Source organism: Lepus europaeus, chromosome 6, assembly GCF_033115175.1.
Source record: "Lepus europaeus isolate LE1 chromosome 6, mLepTim1.pri, whole genome shotgun sequence".
Lineage (NCBI taxonomy): Eukaryota > Metazoa > Chordata > Mammalia > Lagomorpha > Leporidae > Lepus > Lepus europaeus.
This window is the reverse complement of record NC_084832.1, coordinates 71,978,203-72,002,525: the sequence shown is the minus strand read 5'-3', so window position 1 is coordinate 72,002,525 and position 24,323 is coordinate 71,978,203. Positions and strand designations below refer to the sequence as shown.

The window sequence follows — 24,323 nt, the reverse complement described above, 5'->3', positions numbered from 1 at the left end:
ATTCTTTTTCTTAAAATTTATTTATTTGAAATGCAGATAGAGAAAGAGAGAGAGAGACATATCTTCCATCAGCTGGTTCACTCCCTAAATGGCTATGGCGCTAGGACTGAGCCAAACTGAAACCAGGAGCCAGGATTTCCATCTAGGTCTCCTACATAGGTGACACAGGTCCAAGTACTTGGGCCATCTCCTGCTGCATTTCCAGGCACATTAGCAGGGAGCTGAATCAAAGCAGAGCAGCCTGGAATCAAGCTGGCACTCTGCTATGTGATGCTGGCGTATTAGTAGGTGGCTTAACCTATAGCACCCACTTCTGCTTTAATTCTTGGAACAGCTATATTCTTCAAATAATAGAGTCTTTATCTCTTTTTACAGACAAGAAAATTTTTTTAGCCAAGTTACTCATCATGCCTACTTCCTTATTTCCTATCCTATGTCTTTTCAAGGTGACTCACATTGATCCTAAAACAATACCTCCTCACATTTTTGACAACTTCAAAATACTGGCAAACATGTGCCCATATTTTAGATTTCATAATGATTACCATTCTTCATTAATATATATTTTCTATTCAACAGAATCAATCACTTTACATTTCATTAGATTCTTCACTGATAAAGGAGATACCCAGATTCTAATACAATTGATGTTTTAAAATAATCACAGTCTGTTACAATACTTAACACTTTTTGTTTCAGAGAGCAATTTATCTTTATGTCCTCCAGTTCTATTTTTTAAAAGATTTATTTTATTCATTTGAAAGGCACAGTGACAGAGAGAGAGGGAGAGATGATGAGAGTAAGTGATCTATCTGCTGATTCTTTCCCCAAATGGCTGCATCAGCTGGGACTTGGACAGGCCAAATCCAGGAGCCTGGAACTCTTTCTAGGTCTCCCACCTGGGTGGCAGAGGCCCAGTAGTCAGGCCATTTTGTGCTGCTTTCCCAGGCACATTAGCCAGGAGCTGGATCAGAAGTGGAGTAACCAAGACTCAAATCAGTTTGATGGGTGGAATGCCGATGTTTCAGATAGGGACTTAATGCTGACTGCTCCCCACCAGCCCCCAATTCTAAAAGCATCCTCTTACAGCCCAAATATGTAGTAGCTGTTCTCTTTCTAAACTTGTTTTAGGATGTTCTGAACAGTCTTATAGATTTAATTTTTTGCAAATACTTTGCACAATTGAATTACTTAATTTTTTTAGCATTACATGTATCTTCAGCCATTTTTCCTTTTAGAGTAGATGAACAGCAATTCAAATCATTCAGTATGTTCTTATTGAACCTCATTATATGTCTAGCATTGCTAAATGCTAAGTATCCAACAATAAGTACACTATATTTCCTGCTTAGTTCTTCTTTATAGCAAGAAAGACAGAAACAACAAAAAACAGATCCTTTCCTTGAACTCACTAATACTTTGCTTTTCTAAATTCATTTTCTGTGTCTATATTTTTTCTTACTTTTACTCATTCTAAAGGTGATATGATAACTTTCTCCCAAAATTCTCATTACATACAGTTTATAGCAAACAGGATTTGTTTGTTTTAGAGAGAGGTGTTTGTTTTTTGTTTTTTGTTTTTTGTTTTTTGTTTGTGACAGAATTATTTCCAGATCGGCAATGATCTTCTTAAATTATCTGGATTCAAAATGCCAGTAAAGATTCAAAACTTTACTCGTGTTATATAAATAGTTATTTTAGCAAACAACATACTGCAGGTAAGAATTTTAGTCAAATTATTAAGAATGTAATTATAATAGTGATAATCAAATTGGGCTAAGCATACTTTGTTGATTATTTGATAATTCAGAAAAAACCTTTGTCATGTTGCCCTACAAGGTCAGAACCAGGGCTAAATTTATGATATAAAATCATTGTGTGAAGGGGAGCATGCCTGGAAAATTTTTGAATACTGGTACCAGTATGGATCCAAATCTGAAAGCTCTTTCTTTGTAAGTCCCTAAAAATCATATTGTGAATTACTATAAATGAATTAATTATAGAATTTGAGTACTATAAATATATAAAAGTCTTCAAAAAGCTCTTGTCTTTTATTTCTACTTTCCATTAACTTTTTTTAATTTACTTATTTATTTATTTGAAAGGCAGAGTGACAGAGAGAGAAAGGCAGCAACAGAGAGAGAGAGAAAGAGAGAGAGAGAGAAAGAGAGAGAGAGAGAAAGAGAGAGAGAGAGACACTAAAGAACCACAATAGCCAGGGGTAGGCCTGGCAGAAACCAGGGTCCAGTAACTCAATCTGGATCTCCCACATGGGTGGTAGAGGCCTAAGCCCTTGAGCCATCATCTGCTGCCTTCCAATATATATTAACATGCAGCTGGATCAGAAGCAGAGTAGCAGGACTTGAACTGGTATCTCGACATGGGGTGCAGGCACCCCAAGTGGCAGTCCAACCCACTGTGTCACAATACCCACCCCTCCATGAATAATTCACCATTGAAATTAAGCAGATCATTAGACCATATTATTCTTTTGGAGTCAGTCAGTAGCCTTAAATATGTGTAAGTAAGTATGTTTGTAAGTATGTAAGTATGTATGTAAGTAAATATGTTTGTGTAAGTAAATATGGCCTTAAATATGTGCAAGTAATATGTTAGCTTAAATATGTGTAAGTAAACATTTTAAGTATTCTAATATGTGAATGTTACTGTAAATCATTGTTAGTATTTTAAACATGCAGTTACATATCATGATTCTTAAAAATTTTAACTCAAATTAGAAATTGAGATAAAAGGGAATCTTTCTCATCCTTCCTTTCTCCTCCCCTCCCCCCCTCCTTCAACTAATGGGTAACTTAACACCTACTGTGTACGTGACAATGCCTATTAATATTACATGTGAAACAAACTTCATAATAATTCATGAGTGACAGGAATTGTCTTATATCTGTAGTTCTCAAACTGAGCACCAAGGAGCCCTGAGATGGCACGGTGAGCTCTTAGTACTGCTGCAGCGCATTTTATATTTTTTAGGGAAACACAACAACATCTGGCAGATACTGCACAAACTGTTAGATGGAGTTAATTCTAAGTTTTAGCATTAGAAAGAGCTTCATTGTTTTCAATGAAATACTTGTGAAACTGGTATTTGGTCATTGCTGTGTTCAAAATTAAGAGCCACATTAAAAATCAGTGTCGAACAACAAAGGGAGATCTGTCACATCTGACTCCAAGGTTTGAACAGCTATGTAGGACCCAGCAGGTACACATATCCCATTAGTAATTGTGGTATTGAAGAATTAAATTATTATTTCTCTTTATTTATGGGTGTTACATTTTTCAAGAGCTACTCAGTTCTTAAGACATTAAGTATTGATTGTTTATTGATTGAGTTGAATTCTAATGAATAGAACTTAGGTATTCTACTTGACCAAGAAATACCATGAGAAAACCCGCTGAAACACTAAGGGTGGCATGAATTTGGACAGTTTGGGAACCTCTATTTCCAGTGATGACTATTTTAGCACCCCTCATCCAAAGTTTTTCTTTATGGAGTCTCAGTTACCTGTGGTCTATTACAGACAGAAAATACCAAACAGAAAATTCCAGAAAAAAACAATACATTGGTTTTAACTTGTGAGCTGTTCTGAGTAGTGTGATGAAATCTCTCCCCTTCCATCCTGCCCAGGACCTGAAATATCCCTGTATCCAGTATATCCTCACCATTTGTGCTGCCTGCCTGATAGTCACTTGTTAGCCACCTTGGTTATCAGCTCCACCTGTTGTGGTACCAATTCTTGTGTTCGAGAAATCCTTATTTAACTTAATAATGGCCCTACAGTATCAGGAGTAGTGATGCAATTTGGATAAGCCAAAAAGAACCCAGAGAGTGCTTCCTTTAAAGTGAAAAAATAATATGTTAAGTGTATTTAAGAGGGGGGAAAGCACAGTACATGAGAAATATTACAGAAGTTCATCATTGATGGAAAATTTTGTGGTATTATTTACATTTTTCCATGAACTATTTGAAGTGTCTTTGTATATAAGGTTCAATACTATCCTCAGTTTTAGGCAACCACTAAGGTTCTTAGAATATATCCTGTGAAGATAAGGTGGTCTACTGTAGTTTTATCAGACTTTTCTAAATACACCAGTCTTTATTTTTTAAAATATAGACGTATTGAAGGTGGAAAGTATCATAATTTGTACAAATTATTCTGATGTATTTGCTTTAAACTATTCCTATGCTCCTTCTTCTAGACTCCTACATTTTTCTCAAACTTCCTCGTTGTTTTTTGCTCAGTGTGTATAGGTGTGTACACTGTGTGCGGATACAGGTGCAAGATGTTCAGTTATAGTCATTATTATATAAGGCTTGAGTCAGTGCTTGTAAGAAGTTACCTGACTACCTAGCTTATTTACATGGGCTGGATGTTCTGTACTAAATATAGGTTTACATTTTTTTGTCCTTGTTTATTTATAAAATACACATTTTCAGCTATATTATTACTTCCAAATTGGATTGTCCTAAGTAATTAAAGTATGTTCTCTATGGTAGAATTATTGAATATTGCAAATTTCTATCATTGAAATATATCTTGTAATTCAGCTAAGAAGAATAAACCACAAATTATTTTAAATTGGATGTTATCAAACCAATATATTTGTTAATATCAGGTTATTAAATATAATGAGTTATAAGAGACTATGTGTGTTATGGTGTGCTTAATTGCTAGGAGGATATCATTGGCCACTCCTCGACAGCTTTATAAATCTTCCAACATGACTCAGCGCTGGCAAAGAAGGGAAATTTCGAACTTCGAATATTTGATGTTTCTTAATACTATAGCAGGTAAGGTGTCTCATTCTTTAAGATAATAATATGTTTATGCTCATCAAAATCATTGCTAATATGACTTGATATAATCCATTTTTCTCATAGCATTTCAAATGCAGATTAGAATAAATATTTGAAGCACACATTAAATTTTATAAGAAACTGTACAAGCTAATACCGAGGTTTTAGATGCAGTTTCTGTTAAAGAGGCTTCTCCTTGCTCCCCTTCTGCCATTTCCTTTGCTGACAGCTTTGTCTGAAGGTTTATTAGAGTCAACAAACCATTGCCAGAGAGTGTCTGGAAATAATAATGGGAAAATGTAATTTCACTACTTTGTCATTCTCAGCAATTGCAGCTAGACAGGAGAATAACAACAGGATTCTGCCTAGTACAGATGTCACCTGAATTTTGTCATGATTGGGTTACAGCATTTTTTTTTCTTAAAATCTTCAACTAAAAATAAAATAAAAATTTTAAAATCAGATTATATATTTTAAGTGGTAAGTAACTGCCATCATCCACATTGGTTGCTGTGCCTATAATTTAAAAGGAGGTCAGCACTTGTTTTCAGCCAAACCAGTGGTTGTCAGGGGTGAAACATGTCTATAATATTTAAGTGCTTCATTTTTTTTTCTTAAGCTCCAAAAGTCCTTCTTCATGTTTAATTACTGAGTTTACTGCTGTAAATTAAGCTCTATAAAAACTTTTTTGCATATTAACTTAATTAACTACATAAATACATATACTTTCCTATAGCTATTGTTTCATTGTTAAAAGTGCTTACTACCATAAATTTAGACCAATATTCTGCCCTGAACCATTGCCTTAAAAAGATAACCATGTGGGGCTGGCATTGTGCTGCATCAGGTTAAGTTGCCCCCTGCAACATCAGCATTCAATATGAGCGCCAGTTCAAGTCCCAGCTGTTCCACCTGTGACCCATCTTTCTGCTAATGGTGCCTGGGAAAGCAAGAGATGATGGCCTGAGTACTTAGGCCTCTGCCATCCATGTGGGGGACTTGGATGGAGTTCCAGGTTCCTGGCTTTGGCTTGGCCCAGCTCTAGCTGTTGCAGCCATTTGGGGGGGGGGGGGGGCGGGGGCGGAGTTAACCAGTGGATGGAAGATCTCTCTCTGTCTCTCCCTGTCTCTGTAACTCTGCCTTTGAAATAAATAAAATCCTTTTTAAAAGATAAGTATGTAATACTATCTTTTTTTAAAGTTTATTTTACTTATTTGAAAGACAGAGTTACAGAGAGAGGCAGAGACAAAGAGAGAGGTCTTCCATCTGCTGATTCACTCCCCAATTGGCCGCAACTGCCAGAGCTACACCAATCCAAAGCCAGGATCCAGGAGCTTCTTCCGGGTCTCTCATGTGGGTGCAGGGGCCCAAAGAGTTGGGCCGCCTTCTACTGCTTTCCCAGGCCATAGCAGAGAGCTGGATCGGAAGAGGAGCAGCCAGGACTAAAACTGGTGCCCATATGGGATGCAGGCACTTCAGGCCAGGGCTTTAACCTGCTGTGCCACAGTGCCGGCCCTGCGTAATGTTATCTTTTCTAAAAAATATTTATTTATTTATTTATTCATTTGCAAGGTAGAGTTACAGAGAGGCAAAGGCAGAGAGAGAGGGAGAGAAGGAGAGAGGGAGGTCAGTCTTCCATCTCCTGGTTCACTCCCCAGATGGCTGCAATGGCCAGAGCTGTGCCAATCTGAAGCCAGGAGCAAGGAGCTTCCTCTGGGTCTCCCACGTGGGTTCAGGGGCCCAAGGACTTGGGCCATCTCCCACTGCTTTCCCAGGCCATAGCACAGAGCTGGATGGGAAGTAGAGCAGCCAGGACTCAAACTGGTGCCCAAATGGGTTGCCGGCACTGCAGGTGGCAGCTTTACCCACTACACCACAGTGCAGGCCCCTGTAATATTATCTTTTTTTAAAAAAAAAAAACCTTTTATTTATATATTTTTAAATTTCATTTGAATGTTGGAGGCAAAAATCTTCGATCCACTGGATCACTCCCCAAGTGCCTGTAGCAGCTGGGGCCAAAGCAAGGTCCCTCGTGTGAGTAGCAGGGACCCAAACCCAGGCACTCTGATAGGAAATGTGAATGTCCTAAGTGATATCTTTCTTTTTTAATATTTATTTATTTGAAAGACAGAGTTAACATAGAGGGAGAGACAGGCAGAGGGAGAGAGAGCTCTGTCTTCCATCTGCTGGCTCACCCCCAATGACTGAAACAACTGGGGCTGGACCTGGCCAAATCCAGGATCCAGGAACTGTATCTGGCTCTCCCATGTGGGAGGCAGGGGTCCAAGTACTTTGACCATCTTCTGAAGCTTTCCCAGGCATGTTAGTGGGGAGCTGAATCAGAAGTGGAGCAGCTGAGACTTGAACGAGTACTCCAATATGGAGTGCTGGTGTTGCAACTGCAGCTTAAACTACTGCACCCCAGCATCGTCTCCCCAAATGACCTCTTAACCACTGAGGCAAATGTCTGCCCCAACTCTTTTTTTAAATCTATCATATGAATATGAATATCCTAGATATATGCAAGTATTAATATATAGTGTACACACATATGCATCTTTTAAAACCTACTTTCTCAGATATACAAAATGAGTTATAGTATTTAGTGCATTATCTATGTATGTAGATAAAATGAACTTAAATACCTGAAATATAAAGAACCTAATTTCATTAACATATTTAGTGAAAGCACATCACATAGCAGAGAACATATAAACTTCAAGGCCAAAGAGAAGAGGGACTGAATCCCAAATATGCCAATTTTGTGTCCTGGAGCCCACATTGGATTTTCAAATATTGACTCTGTCTTGGACTTTAATCATTAAATAGTAGTTTAATATGTTTACATCTGTTGTGATAATTTACATATTTGGTCCAATATATTCTTCTATATTATTTTTAATGTTCCCTTGCTTTTCATACTGATTTTCCCTTGGCTATATGAATAATTTTGTGCTCCTTCTTTAGTAATGTGAAATGTACATCTCCTATTTGTTCTCTTAAAATAAAATACTTTTTATATTTTAAAAACTCATAAAATATATTTATACTGTGCACCAGCATGGAACACTTGGGTGATGGTTTCATAGAGAAGCTGTACTGATGCTAAGGAATATTTGAGTGTTTGCTAGGGAAGCAACTAAAATTTCCCATTGATCCATTCACTTTTTTATTTTTTATTTGTATATATCTCATAAATACAACAGTAGGAACATAGTAATTCTTCCCACCATACCCGCCCTCCCACCCACTCACCCCCCCTTCCTCCTCCTTCTCCTGTTTAGTGCGAAAAAGAAAAAGAAACAGGAAGAAAGAAAAACAAAGAAAGAATGGAATAAAAACACTAAGAGAACTGTTCCTCAGCAGTCTAGACAAGGGCTGTTTGTTCTGTTACTGCTCCTTCACCTTTTCTTATTCAAGCACCTTTCAATTTCCTGAAAATCCTAGATTAAAGTTCATTTTGAAGATATTAAATCATACCAATATCACTCTTTTAAAAAAAGATTTATATATTTATTTGAAAGGCAGAGAATCAGAGAGAGAGAGAGAGAGAGAGAGAATCTTCCATCTGTTGGTTCACTCCCCAAATGGCTACAACAGCCAGGTCTGGGCCAAGCCGAAGCCAGGATCCAGGAGCTTCTGCTGGGTCTCCTACGTGGGTGGCAGGGGCCCAAGGACTTGAGGCATCTTCCACTGCTTTCCCAGCATTGGAAGTGGAGCAGCCAGGACTCAAACTGGCGCCCGTTTGGGATGTTGGCACTGCAGGCAGCGGCTAAGCCTTCTATGCCACAGTGTCGACCCCACCAGTATCGCTCTTATTAAGGGAATCCACTAAATAATTGTATTGTTTCTTAGCACAGTTTTAGGGATGCAGTTATTGTTCACCAAATACTTACTTACTTAATTGACTGAAACTTGAGATTATCATTTCTAGAGGGAGTAGGAGTGTTGTTATTTTGAAAAATTATATTTAATATCCCATGCAATTCAAAGGTTTCATGTATAATTTTGTAAATAATTCAAAGGTTTTAATCTTAGTCTTTTAAAAACATTCTTTAATTATTATTCTTATCAGAAAAAATAGTATTTGTCTTCATTTATGTTTGATATATGTATTTAATTACCAATATCAACATTCTGAAAATAAATAGTAGTTAATGTTTATAAACAGTTTACAATGTGCCTAGCATTTTCTTTTTATTTATTTCTTTATTAAAGCTTTTATGTAATGAATGCAAATTTCATAGGTACAACTTTAGGAATATAGTGGTTCTTTTCCCCATACCTGCACTCCCACCCCCACTCCTGTCCCACCTCTTAATCCTTCTCCCATCCCATTCTTCATTAAGGTTCATTTTAGTTTAAGTTTATATACAAAAGACTAACTCTATAGTAAGTACAGATTTCAACAGTTTGCACCCACACACACATTGTTTGAGGACAAGTTTTGCAGTTAATTCTCATAGTACAATTCATTAAGGACAGAGGTCCTACATGGGGAATAAGTGCACAGTGACTTCTGTTGTTAATTTAACAATTAACACTCTTATTTATGATGTCAGTGATCACCTGAGGCTCTTGCCGTGAGCTTCCAAGGCTATAGAAGCCTTTTTGTGACCACAAACTCCGTCAGTATTTGGACAAGGCCATAAGCAAAGTGGAGGTTCTCTCCTCCCTTGAGAGAAAAGTACATCCTTCTTTGGTGGCCCCTTCTTTCCACTGGGTCTTACTCATAGAGATCCTTCGTGTAGGATATTTTTTGCCACAGTGTCTTGGCTTTCCATGCTTGAAATGCTCTCACAGGCCTTTCAGCCAGACCAAAAAGCCTTAAGGGCTGATTCTGAGATCAGAGTGTTACTAACATCGATTGTTATTCTATGAATTGCTAGCACTATTCTAAATGCTTTAGGTGTATGAGTATTTACTAGTTTATTTATTTTATCTTAAAGTCAAAGGGAGAGGAAAGGAAAGACAGAGAGAGATCTTCTATCATCTAGTTCGCTCCTCAAATGGCTGCCACTGTTCAGGGTAGGCCAAGCTGAATCCAGGAACCTAGAACTCCATCCAGGTCTCCATCATAGGTAGCAGGGGCCTACATACTTGCGTCACCTTCTTCTGCTTTCCCAGACACATTAGCAGGTAGCTGAATGAGAAGTAGAGCAGCCGGAACTTGAAGCAGTGCTCATATGAAAGACCTATATTACAGGCAATGGCTTAACCTGTTGCATGCAATGCTAATCCCTTATTTAATTTTTAAAAAGATTTAATTACATTTATTTGTAAGGCAGAATTACAGGAGAGAGGGAAACATAACACCCAAAGAGAAAGAGACTGAGAGCAAGAGATTTTCCAAATCTCTTGGTGTGCTCCCCAAATAGACGCAATGGCCAGGGCTGTCCAAGACTGAAGACAGGGGCCTGGAACTCCATCCAGATCTCCAACATGGGTTGCAAGGGCCTAAGCACTTGGACCATATTCTGTCACTCTCCCACGTCCATTAGTAGGGAGCTGGATTGAAAGTGGAGCATCTGAGACGCAAATGGTTCTCATGTGAGACACCAGCGTTGCAGATGGCAGCTTAACCTGCTGCACCAGGACCCTGGCCCTGACTCGTTTAATTTTCACAATAGCTCCAAAACTTATGTTGGACTCGTCTCCCATTTTGTGGATAAGTAAATGAGGAATAGAGAAGTTAAATATCTTGACCAAGTGTCACAGAGCTGGTAAGTGATAAAGTCAGGGTTCAAACATAGGTAGTTTGACTCCAGGGTCTTCAGCTACAACACTGTACTGCTCTAGGATATTCACAGTACCATTCAGTTTCACCTCCTGTCATCATCATCAGTTTATTAACTACTTTTCAAACCTAATTAATGATTTAAAAGAATGTTATTTTTTTCTTTTGCATTTCATCAGTAGGATCCTCTGAGGTTTGTTTACTATCATGACCTTTGTAGATACTGATATTCTAGCACTGGGCCTGTATCATTCTGTCTAATGGAGAACCTGGTATGTTCTCACCTAGGTTGTAGCCACAGAAGCATTCTGAGACAGAGGTCTGCTTGAGGACATTGATTGGAAAGGGCCCTTAGGACCTCCCTCTATGAGAAAGTAAAGAAAGTGGAACTGAGCAGAAGAAATTAAACTCCAGTACAGTTTCAAGGAAGGTCTCACCATTCAGAGTTGTCTTTCCTTGAGGCAAGAGCCCAGGCCTTTGTTACATCTGCTCTGCAGTCATTGGATATAGACTTCTAGGAATGACACATGACCTTGATTGATGGCGCTTTGTTTTGATGGTGGGGTTTCTGGAGAAGGACTTAGCTGACTACCACAAGCCATCAGCCTCCAAGTATCCACTATACAAAAGATTCTCAAACCAGTAAATAAGCTTAGTAAAACACAGAATGTTAGACCTCACCTCCAGAAGTTCTGATTGGCATTGGGCTCAAGAATTTTCATTTATAACAAATCCTCACTTGATGTTGATACCACTGGACCAGCAACCACACTTTGAGAATCACTGGGCTATCATATATTCTTTAAAAGACAGATCTAAAGGTAATTATACTAATCTCTTATGCACTGTCTATATCACATATTTTGGCATTTATGATGACAGTGAACCCTTAGTATTTTATGTCAATGTGTCATCTTCCTAATGAGATAATTAAATCACTAAGGAAAAAAATTTTTTTGCTTTGTAAATGCCCATGCAATTAACTAATTTTACTTATTTTTGTCAGGGTTTGTATGATTTTGTGATCTATTATATGACTTCACTAGATGAAGGATTTTTTGAGATTATTTATTTGAAAGCAGAGTTATAGAGAGAAACAGGAAGACAAAGAGAGAGGGAGATAGCTTCCATCCACTGGTTCACTGCCCAAATGGCTGCAACGGCTGGGGCTGGAGCAGAATGAAGCTATGAGCCTGGAACTCATCTAGATTACCCATGTGGGTGGCAGGGAACCAAGTACTTGGGCCATCTTCTGTTGCTTTCCCAGTTACATTAACACAGAGTTGGACCAGAATGGAGAAGCCAGGATATGAACTGATGCCCATATGGGATGTCAGAGTTGCAGGTGGTAGCCTAACCTACTATGCTGCAACACCAGACCCTAGATGAGGGACTGAATTTCCTGAACAAAAAAGAAAAGTTACAAAATTGCAATGCAGTTGAGAAGATGAAGCAATCTTTTCTGACTTCATGTTAGAGAAGATATGATCAGTGTGACTATCAATTTCACTTTTTCTATATTTTGTTGTTTTAATTTTTAAAAATATTTATTTGAAAGGGAGTGACAGAGAGATCTTCCATCTGCTGGTTTACTCTCTGAAATGGCTGCAATGACCAAAGCTGGGCAGAGTCAAAGCCAGGAACCAGGAGCCACATGGGTTCAGGGACCCAAGCACTTGGACTACCTTCTGCTGCTTTTCCCAGGTGCATTAGCAGAGAGCTGGATCAGAAGTGGAGCAACTAGGTCTCAAACTCGCACCCATGTGGGATGCCTGCGCCACACGCAGCAGCTTTACCTGCTACACCGCAGTGCTGGCCCCTTATTTCTCTTTTATGCTCTCAGATTTGTTCTTTCCCCCAAACATTATTTTAATGTGAAGTATAAAGTACAGTTTATGACGTATTTCTTGCTCTCTGTTTCTTAAAACCTCTCACTGTCCACTCTGCCTGTCAAAAAAAAATAAAAAATAAAAAAAAAAAATCTCTCATACTTGACCAGTTTTAGTTTTCTCATTTCCAGATGCTTTCAAAAGTAAACTCCCTGTAAAGGTTATGGTAGCAAGGTCCTAGTGTTATGCATAGTGGAAACTTATATTCTTGTGACATATACATACACACATAATTGCATATAAACACAGATACTTTATGTATCTGTTTATTAAATATTCACAAAACATATTGTTTTTAAAAGATATGTATCCAAAAGTCTATAAATGTGTTCAAAGTCTTTGTCTCATTCTGTTTATAAAATAAATACCATAGAGAAACTGAGAATGTGGAAAAGTGTAATTTCAAAATATAAGTCACTCTAATCACAAATATTCCAATGGAAGTTTTGATGATTTTTCTATTTTTTCTTTTTTTTTAAGAAGGAGAGGCAGAGAGAGAGAGAGGTCTTCTATCCGCTAGTTCACTCCCCAAATGGCTGCAACAGCCGAAGCTGCACCAATCCAAAGCCAGGAGCCAGGAGCTTTTTCCCAGTCTCCCATGCAGGTGCAGGGGCCAAAGGACTTGGGCCGTCTTCTACTGCTTTCCCAGGCCATAGCAGAGAGCTGGATTGGAAGTGGAGCAGCCAGGACTTGAACCGGCACCCATATGGGATGCCGGCACTGCAGGCAGTGGCTTTACCTGCTGCGGCTCAGCTCCAGCCCCTATTTTTCCTTTTCTATGTGTCGTGGATCATCAAGAACCTGCTACACATGCAGGTTCATATTCGACTTTTTCCATTTCATGAAATATTCTTTAAAGGCATGATTCTTATTCTGTTTTATTTCTCATTTTTTTTTAATTTGTTTTCATTTTGTTTGAAATGCAAAGAGAGAGAAAGAAAAAGAGATCTCCCAGCTGCTGGCTCACTCCCCAAATATCTGCAACAGCTGGGACTGGGCCAGGCCAAAGCCAGGAGCCAGAAACTCAATGGAGATCTTACACTTGGGTGGCAGGGACCCTAGTGCTTGAGTCATCACTGCTGCCCCCAGGGTGCGCATTAACAGGAAGCAGGAATTGGAAGTAGAGTCAGCGATAGAACTCAGGCCATCTCACAGGGGATGGCGACATCCCAAGCGGAACTGCTATGCCAAATACCTACCCCATTAATGCATGATTTTTTAAAACCTCATTAGAAAACCGTGAGGGAATTATGCCAACATAGAACTATGACATAATTTATTTAATATTTTTGAAACACTTGGGATTTTTTTCAAATAACATGTTTTGGGATATTATGTGAAAGTATTTTAATGATGATGAGAATGAGTCTAAAACCGTGGATTCAGCCTCTAATTCCCAGAGTTGACTAAATTTCTGTTCATTGTGTTCTGAAAGATTCCACCTATGCCTCATTTTACACCTTATTAGATAATACTAGGAAAAAGATGTTAAAATCTGGAACTCTTGCATTTTAAAAAATAGCAAAATGATTGCTAACGTAGCCTTGTGTAAATGATCCAGTTAGACTTGAGATTTTTTTTTCCTAAGGTTTTTGAGTTGTTTTTCATATAATCACCTAATGAATTCCACACAACTTCCCCAACCCCAACCTTTTCTTTTTCCTGTTTAGCATTTTCCACTTTTTTACTCTGTGATGAACAAGCCCTCCCTGGTTAATTATGTATATATTTAGCTACTGCATGTGTTGGGCTTATTATTGTCATCTAATTAGATGTAACTTGAACTGCTTGCTTCTAGAAAAATCATTAAAAATTCTTTCCTAATGACCTGGAGATGACAAAATGTCTGTAAAGTGTGAAGAAGCAGACAAGCACAGGAACATCGCTCTTAAAGAGTGTTAATCCAGATGCTGCAATCATCTAATTAAACAATATTTTGCTGTCATTAACATTTTCACCAAGGAATTGCAGTTATAATTTCTTTGTCAGCTGTCTCTAGATCACGTTACTTTCAAAACTAAAGTGCCATATAAAAACATTAAATTGGATGGTTTAATTAAAAAGGTTTTTTTTTAAATGAAGAAACTCTGAGATCTCATTTACTGTGCTTCACTTTTATTGTTTGAGTAGATGAGTGTCATAGGCTTGCAATATTTAATATTCATCTTCTAAGATGAATCCATATATATATATATATATATATACACACACACACACAGATGCGTGCATACATACACACATACTCAGAACTTAACCACTGCTGGAAAAAGGAGCCCTACTAGTTAGAGCACAAATGTACTTGCTACATTTTAAGTACCCTGAAGAAAAAACAATTGGTAAATAAATATCCAGATGTGCCAGAACACCTAAAAAGTATTTCTTTGTATAATTTAGAAATATTTTTCATATCACGTAGGTATTCAGTGAAAAATAATTAAAGGAATAATGCTAGTTTGTGGGTAAAACTTATAAATGCAAAATCCCAAAGTACTGGTTATTCATTCTGATTTTTCCATGCGACAATGAACACATTGCATGTTTTTAAAACAAAGCAAAAATATTATATTGGCTGTCCATGTTGCAGGATTCATGTGGACATTCTCACTAAAACAAGTTTTTTTTTTTAAATAAGTTTTAACTGTATTACATTTATTTATAAAGTTTGTTTATTAGAATGGAACTGGTACCAGAAGCTCTAGTTACATGTGCACATCCATGATGCTATTCTGTCTCATATATCCATCTTTGCCTTTGCATAATCCTTATAGTTTGAAGAAATGCTCTGCAGTTCTCCTTCTTTACTTGGTTTCTCTTTGCTTATCTTTAAAAACAAAGCTGGTTTCATTCCATTTCTACCTTATGTATATTAATTCTATCAGCAGACACTTAGTGGACAGACAGTATATACCAATATACAGAGATTTTTTTTTATAAACAAAAAACCCAGCCCATCCATTCATGAGTTTACAGACTAGAGGAGAGGCAGAAAAGTGAACAGTGGCATGTATTAGGCTAAATAGAGGTCATTACCAGTGATGTTATTGGAGAACAAAAGGGAAGACCGCACCTCATCCCAGCAAATGCAAAGTGGAAGAACCACTCTGCTTCCCAGCAGCTACCAACAGATTGTAGACATACCCTCCACCAAGTTACAAACAATGTATAATTTAGTTGTAGAATACAAAACTTCATGTAATAAAAAGAAAAAAAATCTAACCAATAATTATTTGCTGAATGAATTCATATATTTTGATCAATGTTTATTTATATTAGTGGATTTAGTTCTTACTCAGATTGGCTTATTTTTCTTTTTCACAATCACATTTTCCAGTAGCTGAAATAATAGATATCCTTTAATGTTGCTTCCTGATCATATACAAGATAATGTCTTGTATGTGTATGTTACTGTTAGGATATTTAGGTGGTGTGTGCACCAAGGCATGCCAAATGAAATTTTTATCACTGAGTACCAGTGAAATAGTCATTTTGTGTAAATACGAATGGAAATTTGGAAATTTACCCATAATCAGAGCATAAGACATTTTTGCAAAAAAAAAAAAATCATGTCCAGCAAAAGTTATTTAGACTTTTTTTTTTATTAAACTTTTATTTAATGAATATAAATTTCCAAAGTTTTTTTTTAATAGTGATTCTCTTAATTTCATCTGATCATGTTATTTCAGTGTCAGTTAATGGCTGGCAGTGCTGTGCTCCCCTAAACTCACCACATTCCCATTGTGCTTCAATATCCCATTGTGAAATATTTATTAATTCTACCAAAAAAAAAAAAAAAACCTGACAAACCCAATGTAAGGTATAGCACTTCTCCATGAAAGGAAGCAACATATTATAAAAAATATCATGCACTTAAAGGAATGGGAAAAATTGTGGTTGATAATCTGACCCTATACTTTTTTGTCCTTCAGAATACTTCTGTTTACCTGCACATTCTCTACATTGATTCTTGTTATCTGCTTGATATTGTTATTCTGTGTACTGGGAATATACTTTCTAAATAAAGATTCATTATACTAGTAATAAACTGCAAGTGTTCAGGACAGCAGGATGGCCTCCTCTGTGGTCACTTTCAGGGACCTTGGTCAACAAGACTGCCTCTAAGGTCACACTATGATCTTCATCATAGGCAGCAGAGAGTCACTGAGTATGGAGTCACCTGTGGGAAGCTATGGTGGGCTAACCCTCAGAGTGACACATATCACCCCTGCCTCTGTTCTGTAGATTACAAATGAGTCCCAAGGCAAGAGATGCTTGTCAGGGAGACTGAGATGTGGTCTGACCTAGGAAGACGAGAATAAATTATGATCACCAGCAGTGTTCTCTATCACAATCCTATAAATTATAATTCTAGTTACTCGTTCAATTATTGAGTGAATTCAGTTGAAACATTGTTATCCAAGTTGTTCTGATTAAACGAAGATGTAGTTCAATAAACAAAAGAGCTATTTTTTCTCTGAAGTTCAGTAATTGCCCTATCTATTATAAGAACAAAACCATTTAATGAGAAATTACTATACATAAATTTTCATATCTTTTTTTACTAGGACGGACATATAATGATCTGAACCAATATCCTGTGTTTCCATGGGTGTTAACAAATTATGAATCAGAAGAATTGGACCTGACTCTTCCAGGAAATTTCAGGGATCTCTCAAAGGTAATTTCTCAATATTATGAGTGAGTTTTCTTCATCAGTCTGGAATCTGAAAGCTTTCTGTCAATATATAGATCCAACTATGGTTTGTAAGAAAGTAAACTTAACTCTTTTGTAGTCAGTGGCTGTGTCACCCATTGGCAGCACAGGACTTAAGCTACAAGATGAGAAATTAGTACTGGCCTGGGTGAAATGAAATGTGTATTTGAGGAGTAGAGCTAGGGGCAGCTGGCTCAGGTATTCTAGACTTTAAAAGTCAAGGTAACAAACCTAAAATTAGTTCAAAATATAATGGAAAATTATTTCTGTGCTACATTTTTTAGGTAACAAGGCACATCATCTTGGAAATAAAATGCCCAGACAGTGGGCATTTTCATACTGAAAAGAAAGTTAAATAAGTGTAACAGAGCTCTGTTTAGATACATGAGAAAATATACAGCCCAGAAAATGACAAGAATAGAATACACAATTGTATAGAAAATAAAAAATGAAATTTTGAATAGCTTACCTTATTTGTCCAGAGGACACTTAATAAGTGGGGTTCTAAACTATTTGAAATACAGTGAAGAATTAGGAGCTAAGCCCAAGCATATGCTGATGTTAGAGCCTGGCCCTGATGTTTATTTACTTTAGCCATGGCAAAACCTGAGTCCATTCACTTTGAATTCACCTCTATTTTCTATCATACTTAATTGTCTTATTTAGCAGTCCACAGAAGGTTAAAAGGTATGTATTAATATGATTTAGGGAGGGGTAGCTTTCAAGAGTTCATGGAAAAGGGCAATATAACCTCTGAAAATTAGGGAAACATTGCAGCCAATTTAAAATTAATTCCACAGATGTTTTTACACTCAGCATGCCTTCTCCTGCCTTTTTAAAGCTTTCCTTTGAAAGCTAGCCCTACCCACAGTGAAGTTCTGTATTCCACTACTTTCTAGCTGTGTGGCCTAAAACCAGTTTCTCTTAACCCATCTGTAATATGAGAATAATACTACTATCCTACCTTGGACAGTTGTAGAGATCAAGTGTCATGTGCATTTGAAGAATGTAGTACAGTACTTGGCACAGAGAAACTTCATAAATATTAGCTATTATTATTATACATGGAATATATCTTAACCTGTTTTTAAAGTCTGTATACTAATTTTTCTACATTACCATGTGTTTTTCTCTAGTTATTTGATTTTGTATAAAGTCTTTATCAAATCTTAGTAACTAGCTCATTGCTAATTTTAATTATGTTATCATAGATGCTAAAGGGGGTCTAAGAGATCAGTTAGCTAATACCTTATTGAGTCACAGAGCTGGTTACAAAAAAAATTAGCAACTGAATTCTAATGTGTTTGCAGATACAGTAATTTTTCCAGTATAATTCAACTGAACAAAAATCTTTAACCATTTACCATGTGCAAGTCATTTTTCGGGCTCAGGTAAATAGGAGCATTTTAATCCATAGGAACAAATCTAGTTTTATATTACCTGAATAATTAGATCAATCTCCACACAATTAAGTAAGTCTCTAGGTTTTATTGGAATTCTACACAAGAGGCAGTAAGTAGTTGTTAGAAACAAGAACTCATGAGCTAGACTGAGTTTATACTCTAATTCTGCAACTTACTAGCTGTGGGGCCTTAAATACGGTTATTTAATTTCTCTTTGCTTTCATTTACTCGCCTGTAATGGGGATGGTAATAATAGGGTTGTTGTATGAGTTGATGAAGTGGTAAGCATAAAGAACCTAGAACAGTGCTTGGCACATCAGTATTCACTAATGCAGTCTATATAACGATAATATTGTACTGAATCACTGATAAAGGCCTGTACCTTGATATCTTTTTCAAAACCTTGGTATCTTTTTCAAAAAATGATGATAAATTTATGCTACTACAGCTGTAATTGGAAGTGCAATGTTTGAACAGTATAACTTGCCAAAGTTGAGGTATAATTTTTGGATGTAAAACAAAACCATACTAACTCATCAATGTGAGGGTGAAAACTAGTGCCTTAACCAACTCTTGTCTGCATATGACTTAACATTAGCTGAATAACTATCTATTAAATGTTAAACAAGTCAGTATATATGTGTATATATATATATATATATATACTCTAAAAATGAGAATATTGATTCTCAAGTAGCACAATCTGCTATAGTAAAACATTATAAGCTGACTACCACATTGGCTATTTTAGATTCTTTTTTTTTAAAAGAAAGAATTCTCTTTTCTTGAAATTAACTGGGATATCATGGTGAAAATAAACTTAAAAGCCCAAGGATTCTTTTTTTCCTTCATTTATTTATTGGTTCTTTCAATCATTCAGTCAACGAATATTTATCACACACTGACTACATGTCAAGCACTGTACTGGATGGAAGAGTGTCCAGGAGTGAACAAAACACACGTAGTCAGGGTCCTCCTGGAAGGAGTTCAGTCAAGAGCAAAGATGAGAACTCAATGACTAGAAATAGATGTAGCAGCCTTCATGACGCAGGTACGGTGGAGACTGCATCACCCTGGGCACTGCGTGCTCAGCTGCTGTAAGACATTAGAATTCAAGTGTTCTTGAAATGCTAACCCAATCAGAGAAAGTGTATTATTATGATTATAGGTTTATAGAAGGCATCTGGTATAATATTTACTAATAATCGTAGATTTGTAGTTTATCCACATAGGAAAGATAGGATACATTTAACGCGTAGGTCACTTTCTAAGTTATTAGAAGATGTAAACCACCTTCAGGTTTTCTAAGCTGATCTGTCTAATATTTATTCCCTTTGGCACAGTTTTCCCTTTTGTTATTCACCTGTACTCTTCAAAATTCAACAGTGTTAAATAAATAGTAGGAGTAAACAGATGGATCCCAAGTAAACTAGGCAACAGAAATACAAACTTTACTCTTGCAAGCATGGATTCCTCATGTTGTAAACAGTTGAACTCATGAGCTCTTAAAAGACAGATAGCTTTTTCTTCCAGTTCGACTATATTCCATGCTTTAGCAATTTGTTCTTTATATTCTGTCACACTAACATGATAGGAAAATGTTAGCAAATTAAAGCCTCTTGATATGTTAATAAATTACTCTTGCCTTGTTCCTATGCTTCATTGAATTTCTTAATAGGAACTTCTTACAAATGGGCTAGAAATCTAAGATGACCTTGTATAAAAACCATTAATAAACACAATTTTAATATATGAAAATGTATCTTATTATACGCCTAATGGGAAAATGACATGTGAAGTATAGTATATAATTGGAAGGAAAAACTAATATTGTTCAATATTATTGAGTTGAATTGTCCACTAAGCAGCACACTAAATTCTAGTATGTGTAATCAACATCACAAATGAAGTTTTTAATGGAGAGTTTGTTAGTCTTCAGAAGAGCCTGGAATAATTGGAATTCTTAACCAGGAATATTCTAAAATACCTCTAAAAACAAAACTAATTATTTAGAAACAAAGATTGGGAGTTCTGACCCAAATAATAATTCTTATCAATGATTCTAGAATATACTTTAATAAGTACTTGGGTCCCTACCTAATTTTTAATTTGTTTACTATAGAAAACAAGAAACTTTATACTACCCCAGTATACTGGCTTCATGAAATTCTGTGTTGTATCAGTTAGGAAACTTTTGAGTGAAGTTTCAGAAAACTCAGCTTACATTGGCTTGAACAATAAATCAGTGTTATCAGTTTTTTTCCCAAAGAAACCTTTTATTTAAGGAATACAAACTTCATGCATTTCCTAAGTACAACTTTAGGAATATAGTGATTCTTCCCATCATACCTACCCTCCCACCCACATTCTCCCCACCTCCTCCTCCCACTTCCATTCCCGGTTCCATTCTCCACTCCTCCCTCTCTTATTTCCACTCTTATTTTTTACTGAGGTCTATTTTCAGTTGACTTTATACACATACATTGATGAATATTATCAGTTCTTATAGCTGAAAAATTCAAAGGAAGATTTGACTTTCAGAAAGATTTACTTCAGCAGTTTAGATGATACCACCAAGGACCTTGATCTTTCTATGGCTCTGCTTTCGCTTCAGCCATGATAGGCTTCATACTTACCTTCCAATGAACAGCTTCCAGTAGCTCTAAGCACTCTCCTTTTAGTAAAAAAAAAAAAATTGTTCCATACCTCACATCATATCATCCAAAGGAAAAGAGGTAGCTACTATGGATAACAAAAATTTTTCTCTCTCAGAAATCACAGAAAATGTCTCATGTCTCCTTGGTGCTATTTAAGGGGGGGGGGAAATGCTACTTAAAGATGGAATAAACCAGTCATTTCCTGTGCTTGGAGCTGGAGGTAGAATCCGGATCATAGAAGACATTGTCTAAGAAGAATCCAGAGGAAATTTGGATTTTTTTCCAAAAGGAAAGAGAGCTAGGTAGTAGTCAGCAAACAACTTTGTATTATAAATTGTCAAATACGGTGTGTTTAAGGATTTCTTTACCATTCCTATAATGAAAATCATAGCAAATAAATTACAGATTTATACATAAATAGCTATTACATAAAAGGAGATTTGCAGGATACTAATAGGACTTTAAGGTTTAGTCCTAACCCTTGAGGAATATATAGTGTTTAGGACAGGAAAAAAAACAGATAGGCAGTGAATTGCTTGCTACATATATAGCATTATAATTTATGAACATTAAATGGAGTCAGATACATTTACAGTAAAGCTAATAGGCCTTAAGCTCTAAGGCCCCTCAGTTCTCTGGGGCTTCTTGATGTGCCTTGGTCTTAATTTTGTGTTCATAGTTTTATGTTTGTTTCCTTAAAGGGCCACTCTGCAAACTATTGTAAGTTTCAAGTCTTACTATACCTGGACCCACCCCCAGTTGCAGAGGAGGAAGCTATGTCTTGGTTAAACATATATGGCTTTATGGAAGAGACAAATGAGGGAACACATAGAGATTTTAAACATCTGAGTGTACCCAGTGATACGCTTTCCTATATCTGACCCAGGTTCATAATTCAACCATTACATGTACTTCTTATAAATTTCAAAAGCTTTTGAAAGTATTGACAAAATAATGATTTTTCATTTCATTGTTAAGCAGCAGCTAGTATATTAAAAAGGCATGTTGAAAAAAATTAACTTATTATTTTCATAAGATTATGCAGACAAGAACAAGAAACAAAGTTAAATAAAAATAATATCTCTATACTAGATGTATTTCCTGGGGCATTGATGACACTGACAGGATGATTGCATGATCTGGAGGTGGCTCTCTTCCTCTTGCCAAAGTCCATGCCACAGCCAGGTCTATGGCACTGAGTTCTCATCTGCATAGGAAATTGAATGGTTACAGTTTTGTTGTCTTACTAGATGCTGGGAAAGGGTAATCCTGGAATTACCAAAACTTTCTTGTTTGTCTTTCCTTGCATTAGTATTCAAATTGAGAAATAGAAAAAGGTGAGAATTCATAAATGGAACATGAAAAGAATGTAGATTTTGTTATAATATTTGTCTATCACATATTATACAAACTTAGGTATATTCTCTGAGCTCTGGACTTGTATACTCTTCCTTAAATTGAGTACAGGTATGCTTACCTAATTGAAATAATTAAATATAGCAATATAGGTAAAGCACCTGTTATAATGTCTGGCACACAAGTAGCATTCAATGAATGTTTCCTACAAAACTAATTTTCATAATTGTCAGTTGCAGGTTCACTATCTTTGGTATGATAGAAAAAATTGTAATGAAACTTAATTCAACTATTTTTATTGTATATTAGAATAAAACTTTTTATTCTATTAGAGTAAAAATCAATGCCATTTAATAAAAATGTTTTATATAATAAATTGTTATTTTTATCTTCCTTTTAAATTATCAGCTTGTCAAAATCCTAAACATCAATGTGGAAGTTAAAATTAAATACTTATTAAAACTTAAGATTCACTTGAGTTTAGACAATATTTAATATTTACAGTAATCTCACTCTTCCCTTAGCCCACTTAATTTAACAGCTACAAAACATAGGAGCAAGAAAGTTCATTATCAGTAAGATATATTAGACCTCTTGTTTGGTTAGACATCACAGGTTTAAGTTGTACTAATTACATGCTCAGCTTAGAGGTTATATTTATTATTTGACATGATGGACAGTGAGTAAAGAAGCTGTTATCAACCTACCTTTTCAATACCCACCAACCATGGCTATAGAGATTTTTGTCCCCCAGATTGTACAGATATTCCTTATGGAGATGTGATCTTGTAGAAAAATCTGTCTTAAAATATGACATGTACTTGTGCTTCCATTATTTACATATACTCATATGAACTTGACTCTGCAATTGTAGTGGTTACAGGACTTTGACATGCAGCACAGTGCTTGCTCATTAAAGTGTGAATGGAATTTTCCTATTTCCCAGTCATGCCCTCTGATAAATGAAATAGTTTCATCACAAAACCAAGTCCTGCTAATATTGACATGAGTGTAAGACATCACATACACACACCCATTCACTAAGTGGAAAAAAATTTATTTTGTGAACACAAGAGTTATTTGACTGACACATGATGATAAGCATAACCATTTTCCCAAATTATTATGCCACTTAAAAAAAGGAAGTGATAATGCCTTGAGGCTTTGAAATGTGATAATGCAAATGAATGCACTGAAGTGTGAATACTGTTCAACCATACACCCTTTGATACTGCCAAATGTCTATATACCATGTAGAAAAGAGTTTACCGTGCTAAAGTGGGGAATATGCCACTTTGCAATCTGGAACAAATTTCTACAGCTATATATATTTTTTTTACTATTAGTTAATATTATCTAAAATAAAATTAGTTTAGTATATGCTTTAGCTGATGCTCAACTTTTAACAACAAAACATGAAGTATGGACAAAACTACTAAGTATATTAGTAGCTGACTTTGCTGCTACAAAACTTACAAAAAGATAAAAGTATAAATGTGTAAATTTAATTATGTGCCATTTGCTAAAAAATTTACTGCTAATTTGAAAGTTTTGGGTAAAAATATGTTGAATGACACCTTATATGTTTGACAATGGTTCTTGCTGGGCTTCCTTGTATGGCAGTTCTATTTTAAGGACAAGGTGCCAGTTGGAAGATGAACCAAGAGCATAGAAGGAGTGGTTCACAAAGAAAGAAGGAGTAGTGGATGCCTAACAGGAAAAGGAACAGATATTGTTGGATGTGGTTCTTTTGC

At 36.2% G+C, this 24,323-nt stretch overlaps 1 protein-coding gene across 5 annotated transcripts in view; it reads left to right on the top strand.

The window, feature by feature from the left end:
* The window catches only part of NBEA (neurobeachin), a 731,002-nt gene that overhangs the window by 608,745 nt on the left and 97,934 nt on the right, over positions 1-24,323 (top strand). For all 5 annotated transcript variants that reach the window (XM_062194378.1, XM_062194375.1, XM_062194377.1 and 2 more), the window contains exons 43-44: positions 4,695-4,810; positions 17,005-17,117. In XM_062194378.1, the coding sequence (XP_062050362.1) occupies positions 4,695-4,810; positions 17,005-17,117 (229 nt within the window). The remainder of the gene's footprint in view (positions 1-4,694; positions 4,811-17,004; positions 17,118-24,323) is intronic.